The 15,432-nt window shown below is 40.7% G+C and overlaps 1 protein-coding gene across 1 annotated transcript in view; it reads left to right on the top strand.

The window, feature by feature from the left end:
* The window catches only part of PRTG (protogenin), an 87,559-nt gene extending 80,761 nt beyond the window's left edge, over nucleotides 1–6,798 (top strand). The window contains exons 16-20 of the mRNA XM_037395158.1: nucleotides 341–523; nucleotides 1,705–1,825; nucleotides 2,744–2,909; nucleotides 3,886–3,990; nucleotides 4,835–6,798. Of these exons, the coding sequence (XP_037251055.1) occupies nucleotides 341–523; nucleotides 1,705–1,825; nucleotides 2,744–2,909; nucleotides 3,886–3,990; nucleotides 4,835–5,224 (965 nt within the window). The 3' untranslated portion in view covers nucleotides 5,225–6,798. The remainder of the gene's footprint in view (nucleotides 1–340; nucleotides 524–1,704; nucleotides 1,826–2,743; nucleotides 2,910–3,885; nucleotides 3,991–4,834) is intronic.
* The last annotated feature ends 8,634 nt before the right edge of the window (nucleotides 6,799–15,432 follow it).

Genomic DNA, 15,432 nt, shown 5'->3' with positions numbered 1-15,432 from the left:
GGTATGATCACAACAGAAACACTATCACAATAACACTGGATTTAGGACTAGTATGCTGTGTATTGTAGTCAATACCTGGTTCTTGATTTTGAACTATACTGGCACTTGGCAGTGTGCTGTGTTCAAGCAGTATGGACAGAAAGGACAGAAGGTACAAGCAGGGAACTCCAGTGTGTCTCTGTACCCTGTATATGCAGGTTAGAACACGTGAAAGCAATCACAGTCCTCAAACAAGATTTGGAGGTTGTATTGGGGAAAAAAGCGTAGGTCCCAATGTCTAAATCTCAGTCTGTTTCCACAGATTTTGTCTAACTGGAACTGTTTATCAAATTTTTCATAGGAGCAATGACCATGGCTTTGCTGGAAAACCTTGTAGCAGGAAATGTCTACTTGGTCAAAATAGCAGCCTCCAATGAAGTAGGAGAAGGACCCTTCTCAAATGCAGTAGAACTTGCTGTCCTGCCGAAGGAGACATCAGAGTCTAATCAGAGGCCTAAACGCTTGGATCTGGGAGATTCCACAAGTCAGTAGCAATTTTTTGATTACTGCTGTCACGAGTACCAGGAAAAAAGATCCCTGTTTGTTTTAGCTTGTAGCCACTTTCTGGGTAAACCATTCTGTTATATGTGAGGCGGTCCCAACAGTAGCATTTTCTTCTAAATGAAACCATTTTGGAGTTTTTATCTCAGTTCAACTCAGAACTGGTTTAATTCTTTTGCTCAGAAGTTGGAGAATATGTAACTGTGTTGAATTTTACATCAACTTTGCAGCCACTCTTCCAACGCACTTCCTTTAAGTCCTTTATTTGCCTTGAGGTACTGGTAGTTGGAACCAGACAGCACAGCAGAGATGAGATGGCATCTCAAATAAATCTGCTGAGATTTGCTGGCTCCTGGTATTCCAGAAACCCAAATCAACCTGTCGGTCAGTGATACACCGGCATGTGTTTTCACCAAAGAAGTCAGCCCCACCTGCAGCTCTTTGGGGAAGACTATGTGTTACCTTGTGGACGTTAAGGTAACATCAGTGCTTCTCCACATAAGAATGGAAGAACATGTCTTTGTCTGCCATGGAATGGCATTTATCTTGGTGACTTGGTACAGATTTAAATTTTTAATATTTATTTGGGGAGGCAAGAGCTAGTCATTATTCAGGTACAGAAACCTTTTAACCTCTCCTTGTCGCTACACATGGAATTGTGATGAAAACACAGGGATTTTTCTTGCTCAGGTTTTCTCCCTTCCTGGAATTCAGTTGTATTTTAGGTCTGGATAAGCAAATAACCTAATCCTGAGGGCATGACTCTAACAGACACATGATGTCAAAGCATAAGCCAGCGTGAACCCTCTGAGGTGACAGTGGCTGGAATTCTCCAAGCCTTTTCCCTTTGTTGTCTAGTAGCCCCCTGTAAAGGAAGGGGTTGGAGGGAGCTCCTCTGCTCCAGGCTGTAGGCCACCAAAGAGGCTGCGGTGTGGGGCAGTCCTTTCTTCCCATCCCCACACCAGGCCTGCATACACTCCTTTGTTTGGTCTACGAGTTTTATTTTCAAAAGTGTCAAAAGGTATAACAGAGAAGGTCTGGAATCTCATTACAAAGAAGCATTTGTCTCTGTGGTTGTGACTGTAACCCTTTTAATTTTGTGACAGGGAGAAGGGCGTAACTCTTCTTATTGACCGGGCCTTTCTATGCTCTTTTTTGCTATAGCTTATTCTGACTATTACCATCTGGACCAGAAATCAATGACTGGCATTGTTGTTGGGGTTTGCATAGCCTTGACGTGCATCCTTATCTGCATCCTGATCTTAATTTATCGAAGTAAAGCCAGGTATGTTTTTATTCTTGAAGACTGAGCCCTTTCTCAATGCACTGATTCTTGGGACATGCCGCCTTCTCCAAGAGTGCTAAGTTCTCTGAAGTACTCTGTCTCTTCACCTGTTCCTACCAGCAGTGGAAACAAAGCACTTTGTTGGCTCTTCCTACTCTACCTGAGCCCCTTCTCCAATGAAAGGAAGGAAGAACCCACAGAGTGAGTCAGTGGTGCTTTGACAACTAAGTATGAGGCATGTTTCCAAATAAAAAAACCCTTTTGAGTCAGACAAGCATGCTGCTTTACATCATCTTCCTGCTTAACCCTCCAGCCTGCCCAGACCTGGTTTGCAAGGCTTTAACCCTCTGGTTGCTGGACAAGAGAAACTGACACAAAGCAGTTCCATGATGCAGTTTCTTTGCAGTGGCGCAAGCTGCCATCTACCTGTCTTGTCGTCGGCTCCTATGGGACATAGACTAGCACAGTGACTCTGCCCGTAACTTTGGGATCAGAACAAATATAAGTTACTTGAAATAATAAATTAAAAAACTGTCTGAAAGTGTATTTTAGTAACAAGGGCTTTTTAGTGTACGTGCAGGAAAAAATACAGATTGGGAGGCAGTCTCTGTGTAGCATGGTAAGAAAGGTCTTAATATCATTAGTGGTTACTTCCTCCGAGTAATATTACTAATCACAACAATTCCTGTCTGCACATAAGCTTGTAGGCTACTGTGTATGATTAACTGGAAGCAGATGTTATTTTTATCACAAGCAATAACATTTAAATTCCATGAGAGTTAGCAGTATCGTATAACAAAATGTAAATGCCAAGAATATACCAATATTACTTGATTAATAATAGCTTTGAAGTTCATCCTTGATTTTTTTGTATTTTCTTCCTGTGGGTCAATTTTATTCCTTCTTAACACTGTGTAGGAAAACATCTGCTCCTAAACCTGTGCAGCAAAGCACTGACCAGCTGTCACGTACCAGCATCTCATTAGCCAGTGCTAATGAGGTGGAGAAGGGTATTGAAGGAATTGCAGAGAATGAAGAATCCTTATTGCCAATGATAGTGGGAAACAGCTTCATCGACGCTAAGGTACTGTGAGCTTTACTCACTCCCAAAACAGAAATCTTTCTTTAGAATTCATTACTATAGCATCAGAGTCCTTATCAAAAGTAAGATATGTACACTACAAATCCACAGGAGGTTCTTTTATGGGACGAGCACATGTTTGGCAATCCAGGGTCAAATTCTCAAGACTTACTGTACAGTTCAGCTAGAGATCTGATTCAGCGTGCTTGTCTTGCACTGTACTCTGCAGAGTTTTTGGCTCTGACACAGTGCCAAAGGATAAAAGCTCCGTAGACTTGGGGCTGCTGGGTGGCCTCTGCTAGTCCAAGGAGGCTGGTGAGAGGGTCCTTGTCAGCACCTAGGTCTCGAAGTGCCTGTGTCAAGCATGACACTAAGCAGGTATTAAAGAAAATATTGGTTTTCTATATATTTTCTGGTAAAACAACCTTACATTTCATAGATTCATATTTGGTCAAATGATAAATTAATGTAGATGGCAGGATTTATCAGTGGATGCCTAGAATCTTATAGTCCAGGAGCCCCGTGTGACAAAACCACACTGGCCTTCCTTTCCCACGCACCAACACTGATTTAAGGCTTGTTCTGTACACGCTGCCAACCTGCATGGAGCTGCTCCCTGAGGACATGTGCAGGAGCTGGGAAATGGAAACAGACCCCAGTACAGGCACAGACACCATGTCTGTGAATGGTCACGTTCGAAGTAGAAGAGCAAGAGCAGGGCCTGGAATATTTTGCTGTGTGCTTGCAGCATTGTAGCTGCTGGGGCTGGCCTGGGGGCTGGCCAGATTTAGTGGCTCTAGTCTTGACTTGTCTCAAGCAGTAGATGAATACCAGACCACACAAATGTGACTCAGTCCTAAGACTTCATTTGTCTTCCTTTTCAGTATGGAGCCAATAGGTAGAAATAGAAAAAAAAATTCAAGTATCTTAGAAAAGTAATATGTTAAAATAAATCGCTGTGTGTCTGTCTCTATTGTAGGGGGGATCTGATCTGATTATTAACAGCTACGGGCCTGTCACAAAGGCTAACTGCAAGAAAAGGTGGCTGTTCTTCCAGGATACTAAGAAGGTGAAGACTGAGGAGGTAATTGGTCTAATGGGCAGAGATGGACAACCTTCACTAGTACCCCGTGTTTGCAAAGGAAGATACATACTTTCCTATTTATGGAAAAGCACAATTAGTGGTTTAAGTTGTAATTTGTTTCAGTTGTGTAAAGGTCAATGGTGTTCTACCTTGTAGTAAAGTCTTCTGGAAGTTTCATTTTCTGTCCCAAGATGTTAGATACTGTAACCCTTTATGGTTAACTGATTACTTTCTTGCCTGTGCCCTTTTATCTGTGAGCAGAAGGATTTCTGTGTACTGGGTCTGGACACATTTGCTATTTGAATGAGAAAAATAACAGTTTAATTCTGAAGTGTTAAACTAAATCCTGAACTTTATCGTGCAATTTCACACCTATGGGATATCTAACTAATGTTCATTGAATTGTAACTTGTATTGTGCTCTTGTGTCTTTAAGGAATAGGAAGTCTTGATACCCGTGTGGTAAATTAATAGTCCAAAATATTTCCAGAAGTGGCTGTATATTTGCTGCCACCCAAGGAGTAATGTTTAAAAGAATATGCATGAAGGGATGGGAGAGAGCTCTATCGAGTATATTTTTAAAATACCATTCAGCTCTCTCCAGTGAAATCATCCTTGATTAGCCATGCTTAGCTAGAAGGGATTATTTCTTCCATTACGGAAAAATACGAGCAAGACTTGAGATTGATTCTTCTTAACCTCCTGTAAGGAAGCCCAGATTGTTCCGAGCCAATGCGGTTAGAGGCACTCCGGCAGAACAGGAGATGGGCAACATAGTAAAAACTCAAATTATGGCTCAGCTTTTTAGAGGCTCAACAACTTTTTCCTCTCTGCTTTTTATGTAGCCTCAGAGAAGATTTGTCCAGGCGGTGTGTCTGTATAAGCCAGGCACCACTGTGCTGCTCGGTGAGGATGACTCCCCCAGCTCTCCTGGCCAGCAGTCGAATTTCCAGGTGCCGTTCAGTATTGTTGCCGATACGGAGCATTCGGCCAACAGTGAAGGAAGCCACGAGACCGGTGACTCCGGAAGATTTTCTCACGAGTCCAACGATGAGATACACCTCTCCTCTGTGACAAGTGCCACCCCTCCCACTACTGGTCCGTTTGTAAGCAGTGACTTGGATATGAACACGTTGAGCCCTGCCATGAGTAACTGCACAGAGTCTCCTCTGCCGTTTGCTACTGACCAGACTCCTACCTCACTTCTTCAGATCCACTCTGCGGTGCAAAACTGACACCCTTAGGGCCACGCCAGACATTCTTGCAGTGTATGTCTGTTCGAAGGACAATGAACAGGGAGCCAAAGTTTTATTGTGGAAAACCTGACTAACCTAGCAGGTGATCCCATATTTCTGTTGAATGTTTGGGGTTTTTTGTTTGTTTTTTTTTTTTATTTTGTTTGTCTTTTAAAACTCACTCATTTTGAATGTTCAGTGGTCAACAAATGTGAAAGGACAGTGAAGATTTCCGACTAAAGTTAAAAATATGTCACTGGAGCAAAGGGAAGGCTGTTGGCCCTTTTGCTGACTATCTACCTCCGTTTGCCGAGAGGCAAACTATGAATGACAACTGCTTTACCTCATTTGTGTTCTAGTTGGTCTCAGCTATGGAACTGATGATACTTCCTAGTAGTGTTGTTTTATTTTGGGTATGTTTTGGTTTTGGTTTTTTTTCCCCCCAGTTGTGTGTAGAGAGTGTGTGTGTGTGTGTGTGCGCGCGCGCACGTGTATGCGCTCAGTGATCAGGGAGTTGTATAGGTAGGTGAACAAGGTTGTTTAGCTGAAGCTCTGTCTTTAAAAAGAAGGAAATCTCAGAGTATAAAATGTAATTATTTAATGTGGTTGACTTAGAGGATGTTAAAAACTGGGAAAACCGGAGTTGGTGCTTCCATGTATGCAGCCACATGAAATCTTTTGTACTTCTTGATCTCTCATAACCCCAGTAAGCCTAGGACAGTGCCTTTCCCCCAGAAATTTGTGCCAGCAACTGCTGGTAGGATGTATGCTATATCCTTAGGGCTCTGGGACATGTTGGGTTCCCCACAGCGACAAATGTTGCCCCTTTATTGACAGTTAATGCTAAAAAGCATGGCAAAATGAAGTATTCAGCATTTCCAAACAGTTTGGCTCTGCTTGAGAGTCATGGAATGGGTAATAATGCTGAGTATTCACAGTACTTCTAGCAATGGTGCCTTGCGTTATATATTATGAAATTACTAATTTGCCTTATGCCTTTTTAGTATTCATAAAGTTGCTTTGGAGTACAGGAAGATGCCTTAAATGCTTCTTAGATGTTTTAAGTAAACTGTATCATGAGTTTATATTAATTTTTACCCAGCTTTGAGTGCTGATAGGCACTGCTAGCATCGTAGTATGTCTCAGAGCTGTTGTTAGGATGCAGCCCTGCTCCTTGCCTTCGCCTAGTGTGCTGTTAGCCAGGAATTTTAGCTCAGGGAGTGACTTTACCCACATGCCAATCTAAAACTCTGATTAGGTTACCATGAGAAATAAAAAAGCCAGAGCTTTAGTTGAAGAGTCTGTTGAAAGAGGTGAGTACTGCTACTGCCTTGAACCCATGCAATTCCTGTTTTATACTACCTCCTTTAAAAGTTATTCTAGTGGTTTTTGGGGTATTTTGTTGTTGTTGTTTTTTCCTGTACTCAGGGAACAGTTTGTTACTTTTGAGCTGCCTCACGGAAACGTGGAGCAAACTGACAGGGTATCATGTTTTGTTTTTTAATAGGAGAGAGAGAGAGAGGGAGGGAGGAGGTTGGAATCATTCAATGTTATAAACTTGACTGTACCTATATCCAGGCCTCTTCTCCACTCCTCCTCTTTCCCTGTTTTACTTTAAAAAAAAAAAAAAAAGAAAAAAAAAAAGAAAAAAAAGAAAGGAAGAAAAGAAAAAAAATGAGGCATATGTTTTTACTTAAAAAAAAAGTTTAAAATGTAAGGTTGTGCGAAAGCAACCATAGGAACTCCTGGCTGTATTGAATCTGTCAGAACTCCCGTTGACTTTCCTGGGGCCAAGATGTTGCCCCTCAGGTAGGCCAGGCTGACTTCTGTATTGTTCCTCACGTATCCAGAGGTGGTCAGAAGTCATCAGTAAGCCCTCCTGTTCTGTTTTGTGTTGCTGGATCAGCCTCTAGTTCCTGTAGTCCTTTACCTTGTAACTGTTTGCTAGTTCTGAACCAGACAGTACGTGTTCACCTTCTCGTAACAGTGTTGATTCAAATGCTTTAAAAACGATCTTGTACCAAAGACTTTTCTGTAGAAGGAAGCCACATATTGTCCAAAAGTGATTGAACTAGTTAAAAGCTATAGGTTTGAAGAGCTGAATACATTTTATTGTGTAAGTAGTTACTAACAAAAAACAATAGGGCTTCTTGATTGTAGTAGTTGATTGCATAGATGAGTTGTATGCTTCCACAATTTTAACTACCTTGTTGTTACAAGAGCTTTTAAAAAAAGTTATAATAATACCAGCAGATATCTCCAAAGACTTCCAAGTGTAATTTTTTTTCTCCAGCATGTAGTTGATCAACAATACAGTATTAAAAATAATATTTTTGAACAGTTTTTTATCTACTTGCTGAAGAAAAAGAAAACCTTTTCACCAAAGATTTATTTTTGGTCTCATCAGGCAGAATGTTTAGTGTACAGCAGAGTACTGTTTCTAGTTAGGTAAAGTGTGCATTAATCAAAACTAGATTAAGAATGTGTAACTGTAGCATGAAGTTTCACACTTCATCTTTCAGAGTAGCCTCTTTTGTTAGTTTCATTCAGAAATAGCTGATATGCAGATGGTAACTGCTTCTCCAAAGACTTGTTTGCTGTAAGTACTGATAATGGGATGTAATGTTACGACCTTCACTACAGGTAAATACTTTAAATCCTAAACTACTACTTCTGGTTACCCACTCTGTAGTATAACCCATGGATAATTTAGAGAGAGACAGACTTCATATAAAATTTGTCAATCTAATATAGATGCTCTAACTTCAGTAGCCAGAGTTGAAAATACTCAGTGTATTAAGAGAGCAGTGCACACAGAACTCTATTCGTCACTTAATGTTTTGTTAAGGTACTTTTTATCAGCAAATAAAGAAAACCAAAGATATTTAAGGTTACCTCAGCGTATAGGCAAGCTTAGTTAGGCATTAATTATTCTGTCTTTTTTCTTTATTTTTATGTTAACCAATTAAATATGTTTCTCCAGAACCCAGTCTACATTCACGTGCTTCCCTTTACCTTGTCATGTAGTCGTGATTACTACAGAACAAAAAATATGTTTTCCTCAAAATTCATGGCCTATTACTACTATATCACAAGATGCTGAGAGAGAGTTTGTCTTATGATTGAAAACTCCACCAATATAAGTAAAGGATCTCCAGAAAAATTGTGAAAAAATTGATACATTCTCTATTGAACTCAATCACAGATTCAAAGCTTCATGATTGTAACAGTGCAAAATTGGGCTCAGAGTTAAAATGCTTCATATCCTTGAAGCGAACACATGCAGTTATTGATATGATACTACAGATACTAATTTTCTTAGAAGTTTATACCTGTGGCTAAGGAAATCAGTTTTCCATATTTAAACATTGTTCACTCTGTTCGCCTAGAAAGAGCTGGCAGAACACAGCAAGGCAGAATGGTTTCAGGTTTTCCAGTGTTCTTTTTTCTTGGTTATGATTGTAGAAACTGGGTCTTGGAGAAAAAATTATCTTTTTTTTTAATTATGAATTTTACTAAATATGTTCTGGAAGATGAACATAAATGTGGAATTGAGTGTTACACTATGTGAATTGATTTTGTTTAAGTGTATTAAGAACTAAGGAGCCATGGCTGGTGTAATGAATGTATATGCAACCCTGGTACTTTAAAAAGCAAGCAAAGTTATTACAGTTGATGTAACTTGAAAAGCATCAAAATTTACAGAGGAAATCTGGAAACTGGCTTACCATGCTAATTGTGTTGCCATGTGAGGACTCTGCCCTCTGATTGCAACAGCAATGCCTGTTCTGCAGGACCTGCATCCAAACCCAAACGCTTGATCTGCCCTCGGTTATACTTGTGTTCTTTCTTCATATTTAACAAATAAAAAGTATTCTCATCTTTCAGGAGTTACCTAGGAGAACTGGGAATGTGTATGCTGTGTAGAACAAGGCCTATCAGTAGATACTTAATTTATTTTTTTTAATAGCTCTGCTTTTGTAAGAGAAACTTGAAAAATCTACATATCACTTTTAATAATTTCCTATAATGGCTGTGTATTTTCTGTATAACTTACCAGATTCTAACAGAAGAGTATTGAGAGATTTCTGTACTTTTTAAAAATTATTCTTTGTAGTTCATTCCATCTTTGGTTTTACTCCTTTGCTGTAGACAATGAGCTAAATCTTGTTTGCCTTATTTAAATGAGGGTCGTCAATCTGTTTCTTTAAGTCAATGGGAGAATTAATCTTTATTTCAGTTTTCATGGTCTGGAGAGACATCATCAGCTTTTTGCTTGTCCATTTTTTAAATCTTCACAGCCTTATTTTTCTTGTAAAGGACAGAATCCTCGTGTAGTTAAAATCCCACTGGCAAATGGATTTTTGTAAGATCACAAGTTACCATGCATCAGAGGTCCACTGTAACTTTCCATACAACCAGTCTTAGCCTGTAGTAAATACTGAGTATTTCAAGTCAGTTTACCTCCTTTTCATTGCAAACTAAGTCAACTCGAATGACTTACCATTTGCTGCAGCCTGAGCATACACAAGCATAGTAGCCAACTCCCAGTAACATGTTGCTCTGAGCAAACTTGCAAGCCCTAAGACCAGGAGCTCTTGCTCATTTTATTTGTTACAGAATGAAGTTCATGCAGGGCAAAGTCTGTCTCCTCACATGGGGAATGTTGGCGGGTTTGGGGGTCATTCACAGCAACCGCAGAGAGAGCTGCACAGGTGTAGCTCTGGTGGTATTTCACAGAAATCAATTTACTGAAGTTGTTCGGGTAAAATTGAAAGCAGAATTACACCTAGTAATTGCTAAAGAGGTAGTTCTCAGCTTGAACAATTGTTACACGCTTACTGGTTGCTGCAATTGCAGCTGTAATGGCAAGCAGAGGAATTTGATTGCAAGAAATATTGAGCGCCTTTCTGTAATAACATAAGTAAAAAATGTTATTTGTGTAACTGTGTATTTTGGAACATGTGTTTCCAAAAAATACTATTATTCAATACAAGTGCAAAACCAAATCGCTTTCTGTTAAGAGAGACCGGTATGAAAAGAACACAAATTCAATTTGGCTCCAATGTAAGTTTTATTTCTTTGAAATTCCTCTAAATTTACATTGAGTCTGGTCCCAGCTGACTGAAAAGGGATGTAAACACATGCTTAAGCTTTCGCTGTTGTCCCGCTGGTTCCATTGCGAGCTGTGCTCCTGGAAGTGTTCGGCTTTTCCTGGTTGCATATACCCACATTGCATCTGCCTGGTACGTTTTCAGTAAAGACTGACTGTATATGAAAAACTGACTTATACAAATGTTGCTTTTTGATTGTTTGGCTTTTGGGTGTGTTTTTGTTTTTGTTTTTTTTTTTAAGTTGTGAATGAATTGCCAGTGTAGGAGCCAGGTATGTATCTCATATTGTGGTGGTCTGGATCCTTTCACTCCGTGTGCCATTTTCTTCTAAGGGCAGCAGTGGCTGACTGGCTAATGGAGGACAGAGCTGAATTGTATTAATTTTATATTTGTCTCAGGGGATCAGCTCTGTGAATTCCATTGCGTGAGGGAAGCTAATGTTTGCCCTGATTTGAATGTAACTTTTTAATGTCTTTTAAAAACGATTTTGTTTAATAATGTGGATTTGTTTTTCTTTTTCTAGCATTCTAGTAAATGTTACCTAGTGTGTTGGTTCATTTTTCCCCTCCAGGGTTGTTTATATACTATCCCAAGGTCATGCCAAAAAGTAATAGAAGTTTAAATGCCAAATGTTTATGAAACTGCTGTCTAAATACTGATTGATTGCACAGTTGAAATAAAAGTTTTCCTTAGTAAAAATGCTACTTGAGAAAATATTTTATTTTTAATGTCTCCGAGTGGCTCAAAGCAAGGAAGACACAAATCCAGTGCCTTGTTTTAGGCTGAGCGGCTGGGGAGGTGTTGGCATTTAAGTCATAGAAAGAGGTAGAGAGTAAACTGCACTCCAACTACTGCCAGACACCCGTGCAAGATCTCAGTTTTGGTTCCTTTTCACTGGGTGTGGAAGATGTGGTTCTTGGCGCAGTTGTTCTCACATACACAAAGCAGCTGACAAAGCCGCACTGCTGAGTTTTCCCCAGCATTTTACACCTGCGAACTGTCAAAGCGGGTAGTTCAGCATATTGAGAAAACTACGAAAATGCAGTTGCTGTTGGTCAAAAGGCAAACTGCTGTTTTTACAAAGGACTACATTCCAGGCAAAAGTCAGTGAAATTAAAGTAGCGAGGAAATGATGTTCTGTAGGGATTAAAAAGTTTCTATTGCTGGCAAGTTGATTGCTGATTGCCACTTGAAAGCAACTGAAAAATTAGCCAAGCAGTTTAGACAGTTAGGTACAGAGCTGGGTTTAGAACAGCAGTGCCCGTGCAATCTTGCACTACTGGAAATGAAACCGCAGTAATTGCTGCTGTTATTTACAGGGTTTCTAGGGAGAATAAAAACCCCGACAGTGGAATCTGAACTCTTGCAATACTTTGGTAGGTTTGACTTTGGTTTTTCGTCTCTATTGTTCCCTAAAATGTTGGAACTCTCTACTGGCACTGAATATACTTAATGGGAAAGAAAAGATACTTCACAGATGTTTAAGAGCTTTGAAATCACAGTATTGGGAATTGAAGATTTCAAGTAAATGTTCACTAACTTTCTTCTATGTCCAGGAAATGACTGCTTCTGAATACATTTATTTTAACCTCTTGTTTTGACGCTCTCCAAGAGGCATGCACCCTGTCACTTAGGGGCACCCCTAAGGGAGAGGGTGCGCTATGCATGCCCCTGGGAGAGACAGCCGTTCTACTCTGGCAGCATCTCAGGCTGATGAGCCGGGCTGCCTGGATTCTGCAGTAGAACCATGATGTCCTTCCTTTCCTTTTGAATTCTCAGAAGACAAAGGAAATTGGAAAAGCCTCATCATGGTTCTTTATGAATCACAGCTGTTCTTACCTGCAGAGCTTGCTTATAGTTCTGCCTAGGTGGGTAGCTTATACAACATTTATCCCTGGGGTTATTAGAGCACCAGCTGTGGTGGCTATTTGTAAAACAAACGCTAATCCAAAATGCTTTATTCCTTATGTTCAAATATAGGAACACTGAAATATTGTTATTCAGAGGTAATTGACAAAATTAGACCAATGCTGAAAAACTACTAAAGTATTTAAAGACAGTATTTGTAAAAAATTAATAAAACTTAAATATAGTAAATAAATTTTAAAAGATAACAAAGAATTTCAAATATCTAGGGAGCAAATATCAGTCTTGGACTGTCCAGTGATATGAAAGCTCTGTCTGTCGTCCACCAGAGATGCTGTCCTTTGTAGGTGAGAACAGGAACCAGCTGCAGTTCTTGGTTATGTTGCTGGTTAGTACAGGTGCATTTTACAGTCCAGAACTGCCATTCTCAATAGCAATAAATTAGTAAAGCCCCATCTTCCCAGGAGTTGTTATTGCAAAGGAAAGCTTTAAAACAGCCCTGGTTTGTGAGCTGAGGCTATGCCACCCGCCCGGAATCTGCCACCCACCTGAATGTGAGCTTCAGCCAGGTGAGCTCTGTGGGCCGCTTCCATTGAATTGGCCACATTAATTGAAATGACAGCATTGCTGCTGCTTTAATCTGTGACATCAACCTACAGTCTTTGTTTACCTGTTCTTTGGATAGAAGGACTGATACCTCGGAACCCAAAGGCCAGCTTTCTGCCGTGCTTTGCAGGTTGTTCAGCCCCCAGCAAACGGGAAAGCACAGGAGGAGTGTGGGGGGAAAAGACTCTGCCTACAGTTGTGGCAATGCATCAGGATGGCGGTATGTGAAACACCCCTTGTGCTACAACAGGTGAGCAGCGGTTCTTTATGGGTTAATTCCTCTCCCTGTCCTCATCCTTTCACTCAGCAGGTAAAATTAGTGTCTCTGTTAAGCAGCAGGGTCTGTGCCTGCATTTGGCTGCTGACAGTGCAGAGCACCACAGGGCAAAGGAGCTGGATGCCCCAAGGCCTAAACTGGGTACACGTGTCTTGAAAACCAGCCCAGTTCTCCACAAACTGGAGTTCTGGTGACTGCAGATTTGGAAGCTCCTTTGCACCTGAAGCCAGACTTTGCATTTTGTTACATATTAAAAAAAAGATGACATCTTTTCTTTCATTTATGCCTTAAGTTATTTCTCTGGATATTTACAAGTAAACCCAGTTGGGTTTTCTGTTTGGAGATGTGTAAGCATTTGTTACCAGTAGGATTAACCGATGCCGTATCTGACACACGTTGGCAGTGTGCAGCCCAGTCTGTCTCCCCTTTTTTCTTCATCTGCAATCATGGTTGCAGGATTGGTGCTGGACAGTAGAGTGCATCGTCTGTCAGTAGGAGAGAAGCTGTGGGTGCTAATGCTGTTGCTGTCCATGTTGCAGTGTCCCACTCTTCTATAATTAACATATTAAGACTTGGCTTCATCCTTTTCTCCCTGCACAGTGAAGAGGATGTGAGTTGAACCCTCCTCTCTGCACATCCCTGGCATGCTACAGCCACAGGCAAACAAGCTCAGAGTTGACAAAGAGATGCCATATTATTCTACCTGAAAGTGGAGTGTAAGCTTTATTTAAATCCTGTAACTGAAATCCTGTTTACACAGGAATGCATTATTAAGACAGAGGAAATGCAAACAATGCAGAATCTAGCTGTGCCTCCATGAGGGATAATACCATGCATGGATTTCCCTAGTCCGTAGGATCTCCCTGGGCTGGTGATAGAGGGCTGGGGGCTGGCAAACGTTGGGGTGCCAGCTGCTCTCCAAGGGCCCTCTGCCCTTACTGTCAGGCGTGAATCCCCACTTGGCCTGCAAGAACCAGCTGAGATGGGTTTCTGGCAGTGCTGTGAAACCCTCTAAGTTCCTCAGCGTTTCTCTTGGAGAGGTGACCAAAATTCCAGGTGGGTCCCGGGGATGCTAGGTACTGTAATCATCTGCAGTTTGGAAGGATTAAAGTGAATTTCTGTAGATGTGTTTCATATTATACTGCTCCATGGGAAGTTTTAAATCAATGCCCAGAACGTGAGTTTCTGCTTTAGCTGGAAATAGACTGGGGGCTCCCCAGAGGTCATCTTAATAGAATGGTTGTGAATTTCCTTTTCTCTGCGTGGCAATACACTGGGAAAAAAAAAGATTTTCTTGAGTAAAGCAGCAGATTTCTGTCTAGGCTGCCAAGCGGTTGCACCACACGAAAGCAAGAAAAGTGTTGCTCACACCACAGCTCACTACAACCTTTAACAATCTGCATTTTTGTGTGCTGGTCTAAGGAAATTAACCCCTCTGGTCTGCTGAAAGCTATCACCAGGGGATGAGTGACAGAGCTTAATATATGCTGCCACCTCACTTTCTGCAGTTTACATCATACTAGCTTAAAACAATCCCACTGAACTATATGCTCATAGCTTTCCCTATATTAGGTCATGCAATTGAAGTTGGAAGTAAGACAGTTTACAGTACAGACTGTAAAATTTAAAAAAATATAATTTCCTATAAAAATTATATCATTCATGTTAACAACCGTCATGCTTTGGAATAGATCCTGAATATTTAAAAGTCAGTAACAGCTTGCTCAGTCTCTACCAAATAAAACAATCTGGCTTTGCTTTATACAAAACCCACAGTCAGGGCAGAATGAATCCCTTGAGATCAAGATTTCCAACTTCAAAGGATGTTAACTCCAAGCTTGAGTTCTAAGTATGTAAATTAAAATTCTTCTGCAAAATCAAAAGCAAGACAACCTCTAGTTCGTAATAAGAATTCTAATACTGGCTGTCACAACACTTTATAGAAAAATGACTACATTAAAGAGGACAGCACCCTCTTATTTTTTTTATATACTGCATCTCTAGCTTTGCGATCTACATATGGTAAGATGAAATCATTAAAGAAGGTCTGCATATTAGAAGTCATTGTAGAACAGCCTAGAATCCGAGTCAGTACCCAAGAGTCCAGGGCTGCCATTGTAAAGACTTGTGGGATTACAAGAGCCTGGACTACCTCTGTGACTAGCTTTGGAGCACTGGCTGGAGATGGAATAAGCACCCTGGCACCCAGCAGTGTGCTGGTTTGCATCATATCCCTTGAGATTTAGAAGTCTCAGCCCAGGTGATGAGGTTGCCATTTGCAGTTGTGTTGACTGGGAACAACCTTTTAATAGGAGCACTCCACAACTTGGGTTAATGGTCAACAA

This window comes from Falco rusticolus, chromosome 7, assembly GCF_015220075.1.
Source record: "Falco rusticolus isolate bFalRus1 chromosome 7, bFalRus1.pri, whole genome shotgun sequence".
NCBI lineage: Eukaryota > Metazoa > Chordata > Aves > Falconiformes > Falconidae > Falco > Falco rusticolus.
Note: the sequence above shows the minus strand (reverse complement) of the source record. Positions and strands in the feature narration are given on the sequence as shown.